General features: G+C 48.0%; 1 protein-coding gene across 1 annotated transcript in view; it reads right to left on the reverse strand.

The window, feature by feature from the left end:
• Positions 1-3,929: 3,929 nt before the first annotated feature.
• OTOG (otogelin) overlaps positions 3,930-23,555 on the reverse strand; it is a 101,210-nt gene continuing 81,584 nt past the window's right edge. The window contains exons 42-56 of the mRNA XM_043972247.1: positions 22,460-22,598; positions 21,929-22,123; positions 20,928-21,140; positions 18,796-18,900; positions 18,447-18,554; positions 17,259-17,360; positions 15,613-15,711; positions 13,904-13,944; positions 13,155-13,230; positions 12,784-12,962; positions 11,810-11,914; positions 10,473-10,592; positions 8,510-8,555; positions 5,876-5,955; positions 3,930-5,682 (exon numbers count right to left, since the gene is read on the reverse strand). Coding sequence (XP_043828182.1) covers positions 5,482-5,682; positions 5,876-5,955; positions 8,510-8,555; positions 10,473-10,592; positions 11,810-11,914; positions 12,784-12,962; positions 13,155-13,230; positions 13,904-13,944; positions 15,613-15,711; positions 17,259-17,360; positions 18,447-18,554; positions 18,796-18,900; positions 20,928-21,140; positions 21,929-22,123; positions 22,460-22,598 — 1,809 coding nt within the window. The 3' untranslated portion in view covers positions 3,930-5,481. The remainder of the gene's footprint in view (positions 5,683-5,875; positions 5,956-8,509; positions 8,556-10,472; positions 10,593-11,809; positions 11,915-12,783; positions 12,963-13,154; positions 13,231-13,903; positions 13,945-15,612; positions 15,712-17,258; positions 17,361-18,446; positions 18,555-18,795; positions 18,901-20,927; positions 21,141-21,928; positions 22,124-22,459; positions 22,599-23,555) is intronic.

The raw sequence follows: 23,555 nt of genomic DNA on the forward strand, positions 1-23,555 counted from the left end.
AGTGTCTGAGGTCACATTTTTTTTTTTAGTGAGGCAATTGGGGTTAAGTGACTTGCCCAGGGTCACACAGCTAGTAAGTGTTAAGTGTCTGAGGCCGGATTTGAACTCAGGTCCTCCTGACTCCAGGGCTGGTGCTCTATCCACTGCACCACCTAGCTGCCCCAAGTATTTGTTGATTTATTTCATTTTATTTTATTTTTTTGGTGGGGCAATTGGGGTTAAGTGACTTGCCCAGGGTCACACAGCTAGTAAGGGTTAAGTGTCTGAGCCTGGATTTGAACTCAGGTCCTCCTGAATACAGGGCTGGTGCTCTATCCACTGCGCTACCTAGCTGCCCCCTGAGGTCACATTTGAACTCAGGCCTTCCCGACTCCAGGCCTGGTGCTCTACCCACAGCACCACCTAACTGCCAACAACAACAGTGCACTCCAAAAGACAACCAAACAGAGTCAAAATGGTCAAAAGGCTATTGAAAATTGATGCTCTGTGGGAGCAGAGGTCAGAAAGTATTGTCATTTTCTATAGGTTGTCACTTTCACATATAATTAATTCCCTACTGCCTGGTTCTGATTCATCAACTTACAGAATCTCTCAGTCTGTTACCATTGATTAACTCTCCTAGTACTGGTTCCTAAGAGTTGGCCCTTGATTGGATCATCACAGTCAGAAGAAACCATGTAGCTTCAGGGCTGAGGAGTATCAAAATCCCAAAGGATACCCTTCCATTCCCATGAATGGAATTCAATTTCCAGGTCCTGGTCAATGGCAAGTAAGCTTTTCAGAAGCTTGGAACAACCTGTGATAGCAATACATCAACATTCATTAAGCAAATAAATTGGAGGGCAAATGAACAAACAGATGCCTGGGATCCCAAGGGATCCCTTTATTCTTTAATAATTTATCATCCACTTAACAGTGGATGCTACACCATGCTAGCAACAATTCTCCACACTTTTCATCCTAACTATATTGTGTTTTGCTGCATGGTTCCCATCTATGCATAGAAACAAGACTTTAAATCTATGATGCTTTTGATTGCTATGGGAAAAAGTATATGTATATATAACACATTAAGGACATATTCTACCCTTAGCAAGGTCCCCAAACTATTGGATTTATATATCAGCATGTCTCAGAGCAGAGGAGAGAATTTAATTACAATTGATCGCCTTTCTGTCAACAGACGAGGGACAGGAAGCACCAGTTGAGTCATGAGATGTAATGGAAGAGAAAGGAAGGGGAAGGAGTGGAAAAGGCCTTTGGTAAGTAGTTCATTCTGAGTTCAAATTAGGACTGATATTTACTAGCTAGGTGATCAAGGGCAAGTAGGTGGCAAAGTAGATAGAACACTGGGCTTGGAATCAAGAAGCCTCATCTTCATGAGTTCAAACCTGGCTCCAGACACTTACTTACTAGCTGTGTGATTCTGCCCAAATCACTTAACCCTCTTTGACTCAGTTTTCTCATCTGTAAAATGAGCTGGAGAAGGAAATGGCAAATCACTCCAGTATCTTTGCTAAGAAAACTCCAAATGAAGTCAGGAAGAGTAGAGAACAATTGAATACTTTATTTCTATCTTCTTTTGTTTCCTTAACTGTAAAATGAAGATAATAATATAAAACGAGACAATATTTGTAAAGTGTTTCACAAACCTCAAAGTGCCATATAAATGCCAGCTATTTTTATTACTGCAGTTATCTACTGGATTTAGGTATTTGTCCACCCATTCATACCTCACTAAGAATGAGTAATGATTCAGTCTCTGTATTTGGGAATAATTTGATTGGTTCAGACCATGATGGATTGAAGCCACACATTTGTACTGGGTTTATAAAAGGGATCAAAACTTGGATGGTCCACTTGTCCCTCCCCATCCTGGGATCAAGGAATGGCAACCTTAGAGACAGAGCCTAGGGAAGAATCATGATCCACCATTTGGTTGAAGAACTGACCATGATGGATGAAGAGAAGCCCCAGCCTCCCCCAAAAGAGAGAGATTTCCTAGACAATGCCAAGTTGTTGGAGAGTTTCAGGACCTCTTCTTTTTTTTGTGGGTCATTGAGGGTTAAGTGACTTCCCCAGGGTCACACAGCTAGTAAGTGTCAAGTGTCTGAGGCTGGATTTGAACTCAGGTTCTCCTGAATCCAGGGCCAGTGCTCTATCCACTGTGCCACCTAGCTGCCCCCAAGGACCCCTTCTTCTTGAGGGAAGACAGAAAGTCCCTGAAGAGTACCAGCAGAAAATTGAGTACATGACCCCCAAGCCAGAGAAGCAACAAGAACTAAGCAAAAATCTGGATTTTGCCCATGAGTTATTAAGACCATGCAGGTCTGGTTGGAAATGATGACCTTTCTAGCAACCCCAAGTTCCTCATTGGTAGGACTGTCAGGATGGAGGCTTCAAAAGGTCCCTGGAGAGGAGGTAGCCCCCACCTGAATGTGAAAGTTTGCTGCTTTTAGCATTTTCTTTCCAAGAGAGTCCAATTCTTTAGAGTTGTGTTATAGGGACAGAAGCACAGTTCCCCACGAACCAACCTGTCCCTCATCTTCAGCCTCAGAGACAATAGTCATGGACAGTATATGTCCCCAGGATGGAATGTAAATGAGAAGCTCCTGGTACACATTCAGGGGCTGGGTCACACATCCCCATCCCATGTGTACTGTGGTGTATACCCTTCCCCCCCCCCACTCCTCCTCACCCCAAACCAGTTTGTGGGGACACTGGATAATAGAGCTAGAGATGGAAGGGGCATCAGAGGGTATCTTGTTCAATTTCCCCAAGTTGCCTACCATGAATTAATGGCCAGCACCACCCCCTATCTCCACCTTCCAGAAAGGCATCAGGACCTTCACATATCATTGTCAGAAGTTGTCAGCCCTGGGCACTGCCCCTCACTCACTGTCAGAGTCAAATCCTGAGTCTGCCACTTATGGTGGGTGTGTGTTTGAGCAAATCCCTAACCTTCTTTGGGCCTGATTCCTTATGTAGAAAGTGAGTATGTCAGGTTAGAGGAAAGGAAAGAAACAAGCATTTATTAAGTACCTACTGTTTACCAAGCACTATGCTAAGGACTTTACAAATATTCTCTCATTTGATCCTCACAACAATCCCTGGGAGTTGGACACTATTATTATCCCCTTTTCATACTTGAGGAAACCAAGGTAGATAGATGTTAAATGGTTTACTCAGGGCCATGTAACTAGTAAGTGTAGGAGTAAATTTGAACTCGGGTCTTCCTGATTCCAGGGCCAACACACTTGACCATAAAGTTCCATTAGGGGATTGCCCAGTGTTTGATCCACTGTGCTACCTAGCCATTTCTAAGGATCCCTTTCTAGTTCTGAGATGCTCTTCTTTCTCCTCCACTCCTTTGATGAGAAGCCAGGCTACAGGGTCCTCTCTTTCTTCATCCCTTGGCTAGATATTGGGGGGGGTCAGTTCTCTACCCATAGATAAACCCCTTCCACATAAGTGGAATGCCCTAAATCCTGAGCTCTCATTTATAGAATGCTTTAAGGCCGGCCAAGCACTTTACCAAGAAATCTCATCTGAGGCTCACAAAAACATGCTATTATCATTCCCATTTTACAAATAAGGAAACTAAGTCAGAGAGATTGACTTGCCCAGGTCACATGGCTACTAATTTCCTGAGAAGAGATTCAATCTTTCAGGTTTTCCCAATTCTAAGTACAAGACCCACCCACCATGTCACACTGTGCCTTTTACTGAACTGGTCAGAGCAGGGTCCCCTTTTTCCCCAACCAGAGGGTATACTCTCCCCCCAATACTAACCCCGTACAAGATGGTTACAGCCAACTTGGCCCCAACCTCCAACATGGTGCCACATTCCAAACCCAAAGTCAAACCAAAGAGACTTTGACACTCCTGATATGCTTCTCAGCTTTCTTCTTGGCGTTTATTGGATACAGAAGAATGACATGGATGTAAAAAACTTGCAAGTGGCAAAAATGCCTGTGTTCCTTTTACCCCAAAGCAGCCCCTTCCTCAGTGGAGACATCAACAGGGCTCTAGGAAGGACCTCCAGGGAAACTCGAAAAGGGGAGGCAAGGTCTCAACATTCATGACTGGCCAGTAGGTTTGCTGCTCAGGTTGACCAAGGAGCTGGAGGCATGGGGCTGGGCATGAGAGGGAGAGAGATGGGGGGGGGGGGTGAGCACAGGAGGAGGAGAGAAGCCTGAGCTCTTCTAGCCTAGTGCCAAGTTTTCCAGACCAAGTCCAGGGAGGGCATCCCCAGGCTCAGCAGTGGACTCTGGGCCAAATGCTCATGCAACAATGTTGGAAGCATTGCCATCTTCCATCTTGAATGCTGTTTCACTGGGAAAATATGCCCTGAAGTCTTCAGAGCTAGGGATTCTGCAAATGGAAGAGATTAGAAACCCTGTCTCCCTCTGTGCCAGATTTCTCTTCAAAACATTTCTGGAGTCTCACATCAGAAACTGTTACAGAGACTGGAAGGTTTGTTTGAAGGCCAAGATCAAAGGTGGCCAGTCAGCAGAACTCCTGGGAGCATTCAGAGGCGTCACGAAGGAGAAAAACTGCCTCAGAGGGAGACAGGCTGCTTTGGAGTTAAGGGACTTTGGTCTAGCCTGGAGCGCCCTAACGAATGAATCATTCCTTCTCTCATTCAGCTACCCCCATTAAGCCATGAAGGAGGCCACAGGCTTCTACCAGGAATGAAGAATACTATATGCATGCCTAGACCTTTAAATGCATACCCATAAATGAGAATCAGGCAGTATTTCCTTGAGATAAAAGGTGTTCTCTGGACCATTTAGTCAGTTCCTTGCCCCTCAGAAGAACCAGAGACAGCCAGCAGGCACCCTGTCCTCATGGGATTCCTCTAAGGACAGAAGCTCCCTCTCCCCAGCCCCTTCAACCTCCCTGTTGCAATTAATCTATGCTTTCTCAAAACCAGGATGTTAGCAGCTAAATCAAAGCCTTCATGCACCAATGGGATCCTATCATCCACGTCCCTCTTTGTTTGGCTAAAGAGGCAGAGTGACCAGAGGTGGCCAGTCTCCAAACTTCCATATTATGCTCTCCATCCATCCATGCATCACTAGAAAGAGTGGGCTGAGGGACTCAGCAGGTCTCCTGTTTCTCCTAAAGTAGAAATGCATCCCCTTGCCTCTGTGCTAAGCGCTAGTCAAACTGTACAAGACAATATCCTCATCAGGAAGCAGGGGAAGGGAAGGGCTTTCTGTGATGAGCTCTGCTCAGCGTTTGGGACTGGCCTTCTTGACCCCTACAGCACATTTGCTGCCAAGCTGCCCATGGCCAGGGGTCCTTGTGAATCTGAAGGTCATGGGGTTGAAATTGCTCCCAGCCCCTCCCCCTGCAAAGGTGTAAGGAAGGGACAGGAGCCAGGGAAATAGCCCTATGACCCCCTGGAAGATTGGGGAAGTTGAAGGAGGGAGGAGGAGGAGGGCCACTAGCCAGCTCTTCCTTGAAATAAAGGTGTCAGAACCACTGGCAGGCACAGTCTGTGGGCTCCTGGATGGTGTAAGGCACCCATGAGGCGTTTCCTGTGCAAAAGAGCTGCACCGAGCGGCGATGTAGGCCCATCTCCCGGCAGCACTTGCAGAAGCGAGCATAGGTGTTGATGTTGTAGTTGTAGATGCTTGCAGAGGGGCACTTCCCATCACAGCTCACAATGTTCACCTGAGGCAGACAGTGGGGATGGGAGGCCTGGGGAAGCTGCCACCTTTCCCCCCTGGAACAATTCAACCCAGCCCAGCCCCATAGCCTCCCCCTCCCAACCTGGCCTCTCTATCCCCAACCAAGCTAACTGGGGTGCTCCGGCCCAGCCCAGTCCTGACCACAGGGCCCCTGTCCCCAGGGGCCTACAACGCACTGGTGTGTTGCTTCGGCAGTCACCCTTCCGGATGGTCATTCGGACAGTCACCTTCTTACAGGACCGCCCATCCTCCTTACCTAGGGAGAGACAAGGGAAGCTGATTGAGGTTGACCCAACCACCCAGATTACTTGCCCCCTGGGGCAGGAGAGGGGTGAAGAAGGGAAAGGCGGGGTTTCCCAGGCACTCAGCTATCATGCACTGAGACCCCTGAGCTACTCTCAACTCATGCACTACTATGCCCTAGCCCTCACAGCTCCCAGGGCCTGACTCTGTGGGAGGAAGAATATCCCCATCTGAGGGAAAAGAACTAGCAGGCTGCATATCTGGGTTTGGTGGTGAGAAAGCAGCCCAGTGAGCCCAAGTCCTGCAATCCTCAGCGCTGGGCACCAGTCTGTAGGGGAGAATGAGAGATGGGAGCAGGGACAGTGGAGGAGGCCACGCTGGGGGAGCGGCAGTCCAGCAACAGGACATCCTGCAGCAATGGGACATGGAGCTGGGGGTATGGAACACTGGATGAGAAGTCAAGGAATCAGGGCCAAAGGAGACTTGGCCAAACCACTCAGCCTCTATTTCAGTTTCCCTCAATTCAAAAAATTATGTTTTGTTGAATTGAATTAAATCCAATTAGCCCTTTTGTCTTAATCATCCTAGGACAGTTCAGATGGAAGTGGGTGGGTGTCCTAACAGTCTGTAACTTGAGTGGCCCTGGGCCTGGGGGATGCAGCCACATCCTGGGGTGTTCAGTAAGAAGCAGGAGCAAAGCAGCTTTTAGTCTCTGGGTGGACAATAGGAAGCAAGCACTACACGGGTGCACACATGCATGCTTTGGGGGCCAGCTCACTGCCCACATCTGAAGACCAAGGATGGCCAGTGGGATGACTGGGAAGGCCTTGCTGGCAGGGGCAGAGGCACAAACTCTCCCCTGTCCTCCCCCAGCCCTCCCTCCTGCCCTTTCCCTAGGGAGCTGAGGGACCATTTTCAGAATCACTAATGGAAAGCCGATTTGCCTTCACTCCCACTGACCTGGGTGACAGCGGGCACTAACCCTTGGAGAAGAGGCAGGGCTAACTGGGAGCAGAAACAGGGCTCCCGGGAAACCTGGGAAGAGCCGGACAAGGCCGCAGGTCATACTCAGGATGTGAGAAAAGTGGGTCATGAGGGAAGAGGAGGGTGATCCAACAGGGGATTGGAGAGAGGGTCCAAGGAGGGAGAGTGCAGGGAGGGGGCAGGTACCAGGAGGGAAGGAGGCTGAGGAGCCTTGGGATCAGGCACAGGAGTAATAGATCACACACCCAGGCCACCTGCATCCCCCAACTTAGGCTGCCCTTATGGGGATCTGGGGCATGAAGGTATTTGGGGGCCCACCCACAGGGACTGTCTGGGGCAGAAGCTTAGTAACCTTTCCTGAGTCACACACCCCTCTGGCAGCCTGCTGAAGCCAAGAGACCCCTACTTGGAACTGTGTTTTTAAATGCATAAAACAATACAGAGGATTACAGTTAGATTGAAACAAAGATGGATTTTTTTCCCTTTCAAGTTCATGGGCCCTCTGTCCTCACAGACCCCTGGGGGGTTCATGGACCCCAGGTTAAGAACACCTGGCCTCCAAGGTAAAGCTGCTTCTGGATGTCCCACATGGCCAGAATGTGTGGCTGGAGGAAGCCCAGGGCAGATCCACCTGATCCCTCCCCCTGGGTAAGTAAGGATTGGGGCATGGCCCCAGGGCAGTCTGGGCCACTCCAGGGGCAAGCTGCGCAGAGCATCACAGACCTGGAGCAAGAAGGGACCAGAGGCCATCAAGTCCAACCCCGTGGCCCGGGAGGTTCAAAGATTTCCCCAAGACCACAAGGCAATAGGCAGCAGAGGCGGGATCTGAACCCCCATCCTCAGGGTCCAGAGCTGGTATCCTTTCCCTTCCTCTGCATCATGCGGCCATGGAAGAAGTACACAGACTCCTGCAGCTGACAACCCAGGAGCCTGATCTCCTGGGGAAAAGGCTCTCCTTTATCAGCCTCAGTGGACATTGCTCCCCTCCCGATGCTCTGTGATCCAGCCAAACTGGCCTCTCTGTGTCACACTCACACTCCATCTCCGGCCTCTGGGCCCTTGCACTGATCATCCCCCAGGCATGCCTTCCTTACTGCCACTTCATAGAATGACTCTCTTCCCTTATGACGCAGGTCAAGCACCATCTTCTGCATGAGGTCTTTCCGGATCTCCCTCCTCCCCCCTTAATGCCCTCCCCCTCCCCAACTGCCTTGGATTTAACTGCTCAGCTTGTGTTCTTACATGTGCTCTCATCTCCTCTAGTAGAACGTAAAGGCCTCAAGCATCTGGATTTGCCCAAAACAGTCCCTGGCCCACAGGAGGCCTGGAATAGGTGCTCACTTGTCTAACCAGATGCACAAGGCCAGCTCTAGCAAGTCCCCAGGACAGGCATGTGGCACATGGAAGAACTGTGCCCAGTCACACCCAAGCAGTCATTGTTCACCCAGGGTCTCGCCCGAGGCCCCGCCGCCATCAGGAACAGTAGGATCCACCAGGAACGCAGGAAACTCCCCCTGCCCCCAGCACTGTGCCACCCAGTCTCAGAGCCCCTCTGAAGTCACGGCAGGGGCTGGGGTACTCACATGTCTTGCAGCATCCCTCCAGAGAAGGTACCACGGAGCCCCCCACCTACACACAGAGGAGGATGGAGAGAGAGGCAGGAGATCAGCTCTGGGATTATCTCATGCCCCTGCTTCATACTACCCACAGGTATGCCCCCCAAAAGCTCAACAAGGCATTTTTCAGGAAAGTATCTATATGCCCAGGGTCTGAGGCCACAGCACAGTGAGGAAGGGTGGAGAGTTATCCTGACAATTCAGGTCAAATATCTGCTTTCCCTTCCTGGCCCGACTGGACACTCTGAGCCCAGCCTAGGGTCAGGTCCTGCTCTTCTTCCTGGCTTCTGCAGCCAGAGATGACCAGAGAAGAGGTGTCCTGGGTCCTCTCATGAAAGTCCTGATGTTTTCCTACCCAGCATGAATCCACATGGGGCTTGGGACCACTAGGTATGATTGCGGGCATGGGGAAAGACCTAGGTCCTGGGGATGATGATATGGCTTTGCCCTGATGAATACCTGCCCTTATCTAGGTGTCACTTTCCTCCCCACTCCCAGGTGCCTTCTCTGGCCATCCAAGGCCCCTGCTCTTCTTCAACACTAGTGGTTGACCCCTAGATTCAGGGAGGGCTCCACAACCCTGTATTTGTGGCTCAAAAGGGGCCTGGACTGGGAGTCAGGAGATCTGGGTTCTAATTCTGCATATGGAATTTCCTTCTCCTCCCTGTGGATTCCTATGACAGAGGTAGAGATGGAGAAGAGTGAAGTGATGCCTGGGGGCTGGCAGTCTTTGAGGCATGAAAACTCATCCTATTGCTATGATATTACCCTGAGAATGAATGTATTTGTGTATGTAGGTATGTGAATGTACATATGTATCATGCATGCATATATGTACCCATTAATCATAAGTAATATTCAGAAACTGCTTGATAGCACACAGCATCAGAACTTGAAAGGGGTATCTGAGGCATCACATCCAACCCAGACCTGAAATAGAATTCCCTCCCTGGTAACCCTGACATCTTGCCTCTGTTTGAATGCCTCCCGTGGTAGGGAACTCGCCACCTTTCAAGGAAGCCCATTACCCTGGCAGATATTAAAAAGTTATTGGGAGCATGTCCCTTACGTTGAGCCTAAATCTGCCACCATGCAGGTCTGTCCCAGTGTTCCTAGTTCTTCCCTTTGGGGCCAAAACAGAACAAGTCTAACCCTTCCTCCCAGTGACAAACCTTTGTTTATATGAAGATGGCTATAATGTCCCTCCCTAAGTTTTCCTGAGGGCCTACACCTACAGTTCTTTCAACATTAGTCAAAGTTAAGGTCCAAACACCAGAAGGGACAAAAGTCTTCCCTTGAGGCATGAATGATACATTCACTCCTATGGAAAGGGATAGGGACTAAGTCTGTAATTTCATTGGCAAAGAAGGTTCCTGGTGAAGAAATTTTATTTACCTTCTCTGCAATGTATAGTCTTTGAAAATTGCCTGGAAGTGATATGTCCAGGGTCACATATATACTAGAAGTGGGATTTGAACTCAGATTGTCCTGCTTTCAAAGCCATGATGTCTCAGTCCCATTGCCTAAGCTAAATTCTAGATATTAACTGCCAATCTTTGAACATCAATAGTAGAATGTACTTGTGTGTGTAGCAACTTGGGAGGGATATGGATAGATGGATGGATGGATGGATGGATGGATGGATGGATGGATGGATGGATGGATGGATGGATGGATGGATGGATGGATGGATAGATAGGTGGATGGACAGGTGGATGGATGGATGAATGCATGGATGGATGCATTGGATGCATAGATAGGTTGGTATATGACAGGATTAGAAGGAAAAGGAGATATTCCCTTTGTCCTTTCATGCTCCAAGGTATGCCCTGACCTAAAAGGAAACTGAAACTTGAGGGGCTGGAGAGATCTCCTATACAATGCCCTGGGTCAGTGGCCCACCTGAACAATCTATACCCATGCCCCTTACCTTCCCACATTCAGTCTCATTGAGGGGTGGGCAGGTGATGGGGGACACAACCAGGACCACGCCCAGGGCTGTGCTACTACAATCATGACGAGCACAGTCTGAGATCCAAGATGCTCCAGGCTGGAAGTGAGATGTGTAAAGTACAGTTAGCCCAGAGGGTCTGGGCAAAGAAACCATTCCCTGAGGGCTGAAGGAGACCTTATGTGAGGTGTACCCACCCTATTACTGGGGACCAGACTGGTTTCTGCCATAAGGACAAAACGAGGGATGATTCCTGGCTTCTATGTTACAAGTCTGTGTCTATATACCATGGCTAGTGGTTTTAAAAAAGAGCATTGAACTTAGAGGAAGATGACCTGGGTTCTGGTCTAGATTTTGCCACTAATTTTATAAAAAAAAAAAAAAAAAAACAGAATCTGAGAGCTGGAAAAGGACCTTAGAAGTTATCTCATTTGACCAATCATTTTACAGAAAAGGAAACTGATGCCCAGGGAGTGGAACTTACTGTGTGAACTTGGGAAAGTCACTCACCATCTCTGAGTCTCAGTGTCCTCTGTAAAGTAGATATAATAATCCCTGCCCAACTTCTTTCACAAGGTCACTATGAGACTCAATCAACAAGCGTTTATTAAGTGACAACTGTATGCCAGGCACAGGGTTGTGACTGGAATGATCTCCTTCTCACCTCCACTTCCTGGCTCCCCTGGCTTCTTTGGAGACTCAGCTCAAATCCCATCTTCTTCAGGAAGCCTTTCACAGTCTCCCTTCTCATGGCCATGCCTTTTCTCTGATCCTAACTTCCTTTTACACTGTATATCTCTTGTACGTACATGATGATTTGTATGCTCCCATCTCCATTAAAGTGTGAGCTCCTTGAGAGCAGAGATTCTGTTTTTACCTGTCTTCATATCCCCAGAACTCAGCACAGTGGGCAGCATATCATAAGAACTTAATAAATGATGTTTGACTGACTGTCCGACTAATGCTGGGGATATAGAGACAATTGAAATATTCCCTACCCTCAAGGAGCTCATGTTCAGATGGTACAACCAATGTAAAGTATTTTGGGAAGGTAAAAGCATTAAATGAATGTATGGTGCAAACAAATGACCAGCAGGTTTGGGGGGGGGCACTCCCGAATAAAAAAATAAACCGCAGCTGCTACCTAGCCCTGCCCCAAATAGGCCCAGTCCTCTGGGCATTGCTGGTCATCCACCCCACTTTTCTAGAAGAGAGTTCTGGGATCAAGCTTTGGCCCAGGGGAGGGGAGGAGGAGAGAGGCTTAGACCAAAACTACTTCCATGGAGTCACTGGCTGGGGGAAGAGGAAAGGCTCACCAGAAATGTGACCTCAGTGCCATTGGGAAATGTGAAGAGGCAGGATACATTCTTGCAGGAGCCACAGCAAGTGGCCAGGTCCTGGGGAGGCTGGTACTCTTGGTTCTGTAAATTCAGCCAAGTCAATCCAACCCTGAGACACGTAACCCTATGCCTGCCAGTTATCCCTTCATCCTGGATGTCTTTCCAAGCATCTCACACAGCCTCCAAATCACCACAGGACTCAGAAAGGATACAGGAGAAACAGAACAAGAAACTTGCTGAGATATGGGAAATTCAGGAAGTCACCCAGCCCATCCCTTTTCGAGTCTCCAGGCAAGGCCACACATCCAACTCCAGGCACCAATAAAGCTAAGGTCCAGATCTGTCTCTTCTGGGTATCCAACTTGAAATCTTGCTGCATTTCTGCTTCGTGTACTCTCTTTCCCTTCCTTCCCTCTTTCCTTTCTTCCCTCCTTCCTTCCTTTCTCTTTCCCTTCCTTCCTTCCTCCTTTCCTTTCTTTCTCTTTCTCTTCCTTCTTTTCTCCTGCCCTCCTTTCTTCCTTTTCTCTCTGTCTCTCTCCCACTTTCCCTTCTCCCTCCCCCACCCCCTCCCACACACCCATGGAGGTAGGGAACAACTGGCCACCATCCTCCAGATACTTCAGAAGTATTGCCTCAGGCTTATATCTTCTAGAACAGTCCTCTGAGTCATGGGTCATGGTTTGCTATGACCCTGCTTTCTTTTCTTAACAACTTGCCACCTTCTCTCCATTCCTCTAAAACATTAAACCCCCCATACCCACTCCCAAGGACTTGATGAATATCCTACTTAGAATCCTTGATTGGACACAGTTTCCCATTCATTCATTCATTCATTCATTCATTCGTCTCTTGCTTCTGGAAGGTTATGAACCCCTGAAGTCAGTCAACATCCCAGAAGAAAAGGAAAGGTTTCCACCAGGCCCCCCAAGACGCACTGTGTAGAGTCTTACCTCCTCACACTGTACATCACAGATGACAGATGTAGTGTTGATCTGGTAGAAGCTAGTGTGGGGGTCAAGCACATCAGTACAGTGGGAAGTACTGCAGACACCATCAGCTGAGAGCTCCACCACCTTCTGACCAGGCTGCAGGACCCCACGGTCCTGGCTCAGGCAGACTGGAGCCTTCACTGGTCATGGGGGACACACACTGATCACTGCCATCATCCCGGGGGAGGAAGATAAGTCCTCTATACCAGCTTCCCACCCATCCACCCCATCCCTAGTGCTCACAAGTTTGTTACTTAAGTACAGGGGGAGACTGGAGCCCTTGGGTCTGGATAGGCCTTGCCAACACCCTATTGTTTCCCTTATATACTCACCACAATTGTACTTGACACAATCGCACACATTCTTGTCACTCTGCGTGAACTCTGTATCAAGCTGCTGTAGCTCCCACTGTATGCACACAGAGCTCAGCGTCACTCTCCTATGGCTACCCAGTCTTTCTGCCCAGGGTAGCAGCTGGAAAAAGCCTGGGCATCCCTGCCTTGGCTACTGTTTCCTCACACTGGAGGGTGGCCTGGCAGCCCTGGGGAAATCTGGGATATTCAATGTATTTCTTCCTAAACTCTTAGCATAGTCAGTTAATGAAGAGAGGCAAGTCCACCCAAAGCACAACTAAGGGTCTATCTCTGAGAGGGTCACAAGTAAAAGTTTATCATTCCCATTTTAAAGATGTAGGAACAGAAGTCCAGAAAGACTAATGCAGACAGCTTGGGGGTGAAGGGAAAGGGCACAGGAGTCACAGGGCCTGGTTTTTATCTTGACTCTGCCACTAACTTGCTGTGTCACCTTGAAAAAGCCTCCTCCATTCTTTGGAACTCGGTTTCCACGTTTGTAAAAACAGGTGGGCATCTCTAGTTTTAATAACGTCTGATTTTTTTCTGACTCATTCAAAGTAACGGAATAAGTCAGTGAGAAAGCTTAGCTCCCAACTCCCCAGAGAGCCTCCTCCCACCATTTCTTTCCTCCCAATTAAAGGAAGGAGTCAACAGAGGGTAAGAAAGTGGAAAGGATGGAGGAGAATCCAAGAGATGAAGCAAAGGAAAGAGAGGCACGGGATACTTACCAGGTGGCACTTGGGTACAGGGATCGTGTCACAGTCACATTCTGAAAGATAGGAAAGACCAGAACCAGGCTTATTTTGGGACGGCCCATTGGTACCAAGGCTGCAGTCCCAGAACCTGGACTCCTAAGTGCAGGCATCAGGTACACACACAGCCCTCCAGAAAAGACCTCAGGCTCTCTATTTCCCCAGGTGAGTTGTAGCCAAGAGTAGGGAAGTAGGTGGTGTTCTGGAACCCAGAAAATGAACACCAAAGCTTTCTCAAGCAGAGGGAAGGGATGGACGGTGGGGAGGAAGCAATGAGAGCCACCCTCCACTTCTGGAAACCAGTCTTCAAAGGTAAGTGGGATAAAACCTGCTTCCTATCCTCCTCTCTGTTCAAAACTCTTGTTTTTCAGGCTCTAGTGACCAAGCTTGATCCCAGAGGAGAGATGAGGAAATGTAGTGCCCGCCTTTTATTAGAAAGGTGGAGGACAGCATGGCTCAGTGGGAAGCATGCTGCCTTTGGAGTCAGAGGACTTGGGTTCAAATCCTGTCTCTGTGGTATACGACCCGTGTGACCTGGAGCAACCTCGCTGGGCCTTGCTTTCCTTATCTATAAGACAGCACTGAGGCCCCTCCCAAGTCTAATGTCTAATCCACTGACTATGGTTGTAGAGTGGAGCGTTACCTACCCTGGTGGGTGAGATTGCTGGTGAAGTTGTTTTGTTTTGGGGTTTGGGGGCGGTGTGCTGGAAGGGAAGGCTCTCCAAAGTAGAAATGACCATGATGTAAAAATTGAAGCTATTAATAAAACTTAAAAAAAAAGAAATAAAAACTACTTTGTTCAAGCTTTGCCAAAATGTGTCTTTAAAAACTAGGCACTAGGGGCAGCTAGGTGGTGCAGTGGATAGAGCACTGGCCCTGAAGTCAGGAGTACCTGAGTTCAAAGCCAGCCTCAGACACTTAACACTTACTAGCTGTGTGACCCTGGGCAAGTCACTTAACCCCCATTGCCTCACAAAAAAACAAAACAGAAACAAAAACTAGGCACTAGGGGCAGCTAGGTGGCACAGTGGATAGAGCACTGGCTCTGGAGTCAGGAGTACCTGAGTTCAAATCCAGCCTCAGACACTTAACACTTACTAGCTGTGTGACCCTGGGCAAGTCACTTAACCCCAACTGCCTCACTAAAAAACAAAACAAAAAACAAAAAAACTAGACACTATGAAGTTTATATTTTTGTGGCTCCAAGCTTTTTAACCAAATAAAAGGATTTTGAATCTTATCCTCATTTATTGGACATTTATACATATATAATGTATACACACACATATACATCTTAGAAAAAACACAAGCTCTAGCTTCAAAGGACAGAGTGATAAGGTTAATCAAGGTAGCCTATAAAGTAAGAGATTGTCTTCAAGTTGGGAAAAAAATAGGTTTTACACTAGCAAACGTCCAGGTGCATTGTAGAGTGTTTCTCACTCTCCTCTGCTCAGGGAGGGAAAAGACCCAAGGACTCTTAGCACTCAGCATGATGGGGAGGTAAGGGGTTTGCCACACCCCCTCGTGGGAAACCCTTTGGAAGTAGTCAGATTTCAGAAACTACTACCATCATGGCATGGTCCAAGCTCACAGTCTCCTTGAGACTGAGAGGGCCCAGCAGGAGAAGAGTCCAGGTGCCAACCTATGCCCTCAGGCTAGGCATTGTTGCCAAGGGGTTCACTTACCACATGACTTATAAGGACAACATCTCTCAGGGCTCCACACCTCCACCAGAGACGTGCCCAAGCCACACTGCAGTTGGGGGCAGCGAAAGGTCTGGCATTCTGGAAGGAAAAGAGAACAGGTTAGACCAGGAATCCTGAAAGTAACCACCCATTGTCTGAGCATGAAACTATGGGGATGTCTTGACATGGGACTATGTGTCTAAACAGTTTCATATCCAACATTCCTGAAACCTCTAGGATGAGCTGAGCTCATCTCTCTAGCCTGTCACTAAGGGTCTTTGGGTAGCCCAGGGTTTTCTCTTGTGCCGTGCTAATATTAACAATGTAAGACTTTCCAATAAAAAGCTCCTTAAATTTAATTTCCGGGATTTGGACTTCGTGATCATCTCAATAGGGGTGGTTGATTGATGTGAACATAATGTGTAAAGGAAGGCATCGAGGGTGGCACCAGTGACTTTCCTAGAAGAACAAACTTGCTTTAAAATCAATTGGAAAGACCTGAGAGATGACAAGAGGGAGAGAAGGAGAAAGGGAAAGAGTACAAGAGGTAAATAAGAGGGCAGAGATGGTCTAGCCTTGGGTGTGCCTCACTCTATGTAGAACTGGCTAAGCCTGTCTGCTGGGTAACTGGATTTGATGGCTTAACCTCTGAGGAACCAGATCCTTGTTCAAAAGTTACCCTAAGAGGGGCAGCTAAGTGGCACAGTGGATAGAGCACCAGCCCTGGAGTCAGGAGGACCTGAGTTCAAATTCAGCCTCAGACACTTGACACTAACTGCGTGACCCTGGGCAAGTCACTTAACCCCCATTGCCCACAAGAAAAGTGACCAAAATGTTGTACAAAGGAGGGTGTGAAACAGCCCAGGGTCACACAGCTAGCAAGTGTTAAGTGTGCTCTCTATTATTCCAGGGGACCGATGATGACACATGCTAACTACCTCCTGCCAGAGGTGATGGATTCAGGGTGCAGAATGAAAGCAGAGATTTTTGTATATGCCCAATAAAGGGATTTGTTTTGCTTAACTCTACATATTTATTATGAGCAATTTGCTTTTCCCCCTTTTTTCCAATGGGGTAGGAGGGGAAGGAGAGAAAATAGATTTCTGTGAATTTTTTAAAGTAACACACACATTAAGATGAGGTCACTCTATTATTTATTAAATGCCTACTAAAAGTGTCAGGCACTGTACTAAGCACTTGAGGGATATATATCAGCATGTTGGGAAGCTCAAGTTCTCAATGGGAAGTGGATACACCTGGAAAGTCTTGAAACAAGCCTCTTCAGTCAGGCCTCTATAATGCTCCAAGAGAGGGTATACAGGTACCTTAAGAACCTGTGGAATCTTGAAAATATTAAACCTAGATCCCTTTAAAAAATACTCTAGACTTTGCAGCAGTTGTGACCTATCTCCCCCCTGATTATGCAGGGTAACACCATACTTTGTTTGGGGCCTGAATAATTTGTTTTAGGGGCTTAATGAGGCCCAAACCTGACCTTTCTGGGGTTTCCTTAAGAGAAAGGCACTCTCCCAATTGGTCCTAAGGCAGGGCCTTTTAGCAGGGACCTAGGGCACCAGCAGCAGGAAGTGTCACTGTAGGGTCCCATGCCCTGTACCTGTGGACAGTTCCCTCCACAACAGACTCACCACAGCGATAGACTGGGCAACAAAGCTCTGCAGTGTCGCTGTCCACCGTGAGCACCTCCCCTTCCTGACACATGGGGATCGGGTCCGGACAAGCATCACAAGCTGTTTATGCAGGAAGAGAGTAAAAAAGACCATATCAATTGGAACAGGGAGGATCTGGAAGTCGGTGTGGCCAGGTATAGAGTCTTGGACCAGAGCAGGAGCTGGAAAGTGAGGTCTGCACCTAAACCAGGGATGGGGTTTTCAAGGCCTTATAGTGGGCCTCTCCTAGGGAAGGCTTAATCAGAAAGTTCTCCTGCGTGTCCTTGCCTAAGGTCACACAGTGAGCAGGTGGCAGAACCAGGACTGGAGGAGGAGGAGGAGGGGAAGGATAGCTAACATTTACATAGCACTTACTCTGTGCCAAACACTGTGCTAAATTCTTTTTTTTTTTTTTTTTTGGTGGGGCAATGAGGGTTAAGTGATTTGTCCAGGCTCACAGAGCTAGTAACTGTCAAGTGTTTGAAGCCGGATTTTAACTCAGGTCCTCCTGAATCCAGGGCCAGTGCTTTATCCACTGTGCTACCTATCTGCCCCCTAAATTCTTGATAAATATTATTTCTTTTGATCCCCACAACAACTTCAGGAGGTAGGTACTATTATCATCCCCCATTTTGCATATGGGGAAACTGAGGCAAAGGGATGTTAAGTGACTTGCCCAGGGTCACACAGCCAGTAAGTGTCTGGGGCTAGATTTGATCTCGGGTCTCAGAATTAAAACTTAGGTCTCCTGTTTTCCAGACCAGGGCTCTTTCTACTGCATATAAGCCAGTGCCTTTTATCTGTGATGTCCTCATCAGCCTCTCCCAATTCTGCCCCAGTGACAGGGACTGAGACCAGTCTGTGATGTTGGGCATATAGCTGGGCCCTCCTCCCCCTTCCACCAGTCCCTGCATCTGGAGAAAATCTTTGCTTGATCCTTTTCTTAACAGGCCAGCATGGGCCCAGATAGGGAGGAAGAGACCTGGTGATGGGTAACTTGGGCATCACAGATACTGGAGATGCTGAGATAAGTCACTGCCTCCTTCTGCCTTCGTTAGGGGGTCATTGATCCTTACAGACAACGATGTCACCATAAGGGGTTTGATTTTCTCTGTGGGTGAGGAGTGGGAGAGAGGGAGTCCTGCTTCATTAACAGAGATGCCATACCACAGAAAGAGGAGATGCAGCAAGTGTCCCCGAGCCGGCCGGCAATCACCATCTGGTCCTGGCGACACTGAGGATCAGGCTGGGCCTCACACTGCTCTGGGTCACATTCTGGGGAAACGTTAAGCAGCCCTCAGCCCCATCCCAACCTCTGGCCAAAGCCCACACCCAGCCCCAGAGAAGACAAAAGGCAATTTGACCCTTAAGGGTCTCCTTTCCCCCACTGTACCCACCAGGAGCCCTCCACCCTCCATCCCTGAGACTGCCGGCTCAACGGAGCCTGGCCCCTGAGGAGCCCCTCTTCCCAGAAGGAAGAAAGCAGCTCCACCTCACAGTCCGGATGCCCACTTACCACAAGTGTAGCTGGGACAGCAGGATTCCTCCTGGTAGTGCATGAGGAGCCTATCCCCAGCGGGGCAGGTGGGGGTCATCCCCTCACACAGTGTCTGGTTACATACTAACAATGGAAGAAAACAGCACAGAGTCACTTAGGGGACCTGAGGATGCCCCAGCCCCAGTCTGAGTAACTCTCTGCAGGGTTGGGGAAAGACTTCAGAAAGCTAACTGCCCCTTCTGGCTTGGTGTTCAGAGAAGGCTCCTGATCTCTAGCCTTATCTCTTTTCTAGCCCACCCCTTTTGGCCCCCCACACACTAGGCTCAGCACTGTACCCTCAAACCCAGCACTCCAGGCTGGAGTCAGCAGGATACCCTCTGAACCCCAATCGCCATGGGGGTCCCAGAAGAACTAAGGGCTCAACTGCCGCCCTTAACCCAAACTCCTCTACCTGCCTCCCCTTCTCCATGTATAACTGTTCCATCATTTACTCTCCTTCTGTGAACAAGATGCTATTCTGGGTACTGGGCATGCAGTGATGCGGTTATTTATAAAGAATAATAATCTGGGGGTGGCTAGGTGGTGCAGTGGATAAAAAGCATTGGCCCTGGATTCAGGAGTACCTGAGTTCAAATCCGGTCTCAGACACTTGACACTTACTAGCTGTGTGACCCTGGGCAAGTCACTTAACCCCCATTGCCCCGCCAAAAAAAAAAAAAAAAGAATGATAATCTGTGCCCTCAAGGACACACACACACACACACACACACACACACACACACACATATATATAGGTTTGAGGAGTGTGGAGCCTCTACTTGGAAATATACTACCATCTTCTCCATATGTAAAATTGTCAGATATCTATTCTATAACAGAATAATCTTAATTTTTTTTTGGCGGGGCAATGAGGATTAAGTGACTTGCCCAGGGTCACACAGTAAGTGTCAAGTGTCTGAGGCTGGATTTGAACTCAGGTCCTCCTGAATTCAGGGCCAGTGCTTTATCCACTGCACCATCTAGCTGCCCCCCATAATCTTAAATTAATAATTAGGATCAATATATTTTTAAGAGCTGGAAGAGTCCATGATGATGATCTAATCCAATGCCTTCATTTTTAAAGTTTTATTGATGTATTTCATATCACAGTCATTTCACGATATATATCCCAATCCCTGTTTGAACCTTCCCAGCTAACAAAGCGAAAAGGCTAAGCGGAACCAACTAATGAAAGTGGCAGCACCTGCAACCTCTCACCTAAGAGGAGGGAAGCATTTAAATCCTTTGTTTTAACACATTGCCTAAAGTCATACAGAAAGTGAAAGTGAGAATCCAGCTCCTGATTTAGACCAACAGAATCCCAGAGTTTTCAGGAACAGTCTAGTTATTTCAGAAGCCATCTAGTCTAACCCAGACTTGCACAAGAATCCCCTCTACATCACACCCAATGAGGGGGTCATCCAGCCTTGACTTGAAAGGGAAGACCATGAACCCCTGAAGTAGTATATATATATACAGAGAGAGAGAGAGAGAGAGAGCACACTATGATTGTTAGACAGTCTTTTCCCACTTCCAGCCCAAATCTTCCTCTTGGTCACTCCCAGTCATCATTCCCAGCTCTAGCCCTGGGGGACAAGCAGAAGGTGAACGCCCAGTGGTCTAGACTTTAAAACACTCAAAGGCAAGGATCAAGCCTTGTCTTCTCCTGGTTTAGTCCAGTATTCTTCTCATTGTCCTACACTGTTTCATGGGGATGCTTCAGAAGAAATTAAATGTGCTATCTAATGTACTGGAGAGAAAACTAAAATGGGCCAAGAGATTTGGATATTATCCCAGGTCCATCACTAACAAGCTAGGTGACTTTGGGCAAGTGGCTCGGACTATATAATAACATATTAATATTAATAATTGTATTAATAGTTTAATATTAAAATAATGATTAATATAATTGTATTAATGATTGTTGGCATTAATTTATTTATTTATTTATTTATTAATAGCTATATGATAATCTCTCAATTTCCTTCCAGCTCTGAAATACTGGTGGCCTACACAATAACCTGAAAGATGTCAGGGCAAGGATTATTTTTCTCCATTATGTACAAGGGGCAACTCAGAACCAGTAAGACAATGCCCTGCCCTAGACTTACCACAGACTGTGCTCAGGCAGCAGGGGTCTTCAGTGGGGAGCTGCAGGGCCACTTCACCGAAGCGCCGGCACCCACTGGGCTGGGTTTCAGGGCAGCCGAGATCCACAGGGATGATGGTGTTGGGGGCCACACACTGGTCCTGGCAGCAGCCACTGAATGAGCTGTTCCAGATCTCACCCACAGCCCGGGGCACACCCAAGCTGTCTGTGCATGCTGTGAAGGCAGGCAGGTTAGGGAGGCTGGGATAACTCTGACCTAGTCTCAGTAGGATCTCCCTAGATACTCATTCTTCCACATCTACAGAGCAAGACTCAGCATGAGAAGAGCACAGCCTATACTTACATAGTTCATAGAATCCTAGAAATGAAAAGGATTTCAAGGGGCAGTCTAGTCCAGCCCTCTAAGATCCAAGGAATTGAAGAAACTAATTGCCCACATTTCACACAAGTAGTAATCATTAGAGGTGAAATTTGAAACCAAATCCTCTAACTCAAGAGTCAGGATGGTCTGTTTGGGAGGGGAATGGTCCCCAAGGATGCTGGAACAACCCCACAGTCTAGAGAACAAGAGCCTTGACATGAAATACACCCACTCTTCCCCCATAACTCTGTGCTAATCCAAGGATGAAACCTCACAGGACATCCTCCCCAATCCCTCACACACCTGCATCCTTCCCCTATTCCTCCTGACCAAGGCCCCTCTCCCTGACTTCAGTCCAGAACCAATCAATCAATCAGCAAGCATGTATTGACTACTGTGTGCCAGGCACACTGTATTAGGTGCTGGAAATACACAGATGTCCCTGCTCTCAAGTTTATATCCCTCTGGCCAGCGTCTGCAGGCTGGCACAGGACAACTGGGTTTGGGTCCTCAATGTGTTTCTTTCCCTGCATTCAAGAGTCAGGGAATATGTTTGTGTCTCCCTCCATCTCAACAGCCTCTGATCCTTGACTCCCACAAACTTGGGTGCTGGGATGTGGGACCCTGTAGTTGGCACTTACCGCACTTCTCTTCAGGGATGCAAAGTGAAGAATGGAGCCTGTGTAAGACAGTGCCCTCTGGGCACACACAGCCTTCTCCAAGCACTGAACAGAGCTCTGGGTCAGGGGGTTCCCGCCCCCCATCCTGGCATGTCCTGGGAGTGTCACAGACTGCCACACACGCCTGATAGGTAGAGTCTCCAGGACATAGAAAAGCTGGAGGGAAGTCAGGCAGCCAGTCAACAAGCATTTATTATGCACTTACTATGTACTAGACACCATGCTAAGTGCTAGGGAGGCAAAGAAAAGCAAAAGCATTATTTTTGCCCTTGAAGGATCTTACATTCTAATAGAGGGTGACATTCCAAAATTGTACATACAAGATATATACAAGAAGTGTGGGCACACGGTAAATTTTTGCTGATGGGAGTAGATCCCATTAGAGAAGGGTGGATTGGGCGGGGGGGAAGAGGGAGGAGACAGAGAAGAAGGAAGATTTGGTGGATGGGTAGTAACCAAGGAGCCTCTCCCTTCCTTCCCTCCCCAACTCACGGCAGTAATCAGAGCGCCGCCACTCAATGCACACGTTGAATTTGTGACACATCGCCACATACACAGTTAATGCCACGCAAGGCTGCTGTACGTATTTGGTGTCTCTGATCCACAGTTCACAGAACGACTCTGGGGTTACCTGGAGCAGACCAACCAGTCAATGCCATCTGCCCACTCCACCAAAGGTTTGAGTCAGGGCATCAGTGCCCATCCCCAATGGGGCAACCTTATAGCTCTTCTCATTTACTATGCCTTGTTCCCCCCTGGGTCCTCAGGAGAACATCTCCCATGTCAAGTACCAGAGCTCTGTCTCCCTTCCACCTCTCCCCTCTTCAAAACAATACTACATACCTTCTTCAACAAGCCCTCCCTGACTTATTTTCCCTTGCCTAGAGTATCCCTCTAATCTGCAGCTAAGCCTTGGATGTCATAGCCCACATTCCTGTTCAAGTGGAAAGGTCTGGACCATAGACACAGGACACAGTCCCCCATGCTGATCTCCACACTATGCCCCTGAACCTGCTAAGAGTTATTACCTCAATCACATTGCTCTCCTTCCCAGACAAATCTATTTCAATTCAACAAGACTTTAGTAAGCACCTGCTGTATGTAAACACGTAAAAGTCACTGTGTGAAAACTAAAAGCAGTCCCTGTTCTAAAAGAGTTTCCATTCCATTCTATTGACCAGCCCCTAAACCCTGGACCTAGGTCTGGGTGACCTTGAAAGATAATTTTTTCCTTACTGTTGGTGGAAATCATCACTCTAACAACACAACCACAAAGTTCTCAAATCCAACCTGGAGTCAGGAAAGCCTGAGTTCAAACCACATCAGATATTTAATAGATGTATTACCTGGACAAGTCACTTAACTTCCATTTGCCTCAGTTTCCTCAACTGCAAAATAGGGACACTTATAGTACCACCTCCCAGGGTTGTTGTAAGGATCAAACGAGATATATATAAAAAGCACTAGGGGCAGCTAGGTGGCGCAGTGGATAAAGCATCGGCCTTGGATTCAGGAGTACCTGAGTTCAAATCCAGCCTCAGATACTTGACACTTACTAGCTGTGTGACCCTGGGCAAGTCACTTAACC

Source organism: Dromiciops gliroides, chromosome 6 (genome assembly GCF_019393635.1).
Source record: "Dromiciops gliroides isolate mDroGli1 chromosome 6, mDroGli1.pri, whole genome shotgun sequence".
In the NCBI taxonomy this organism is placed as follows: domain Eukaryota; kingdom Metazoa; phylum Chordata; class Mammalia; order Microbiotheria; family Microbiotheriidae; genus Dromiciops; species Dromiciops gliroides.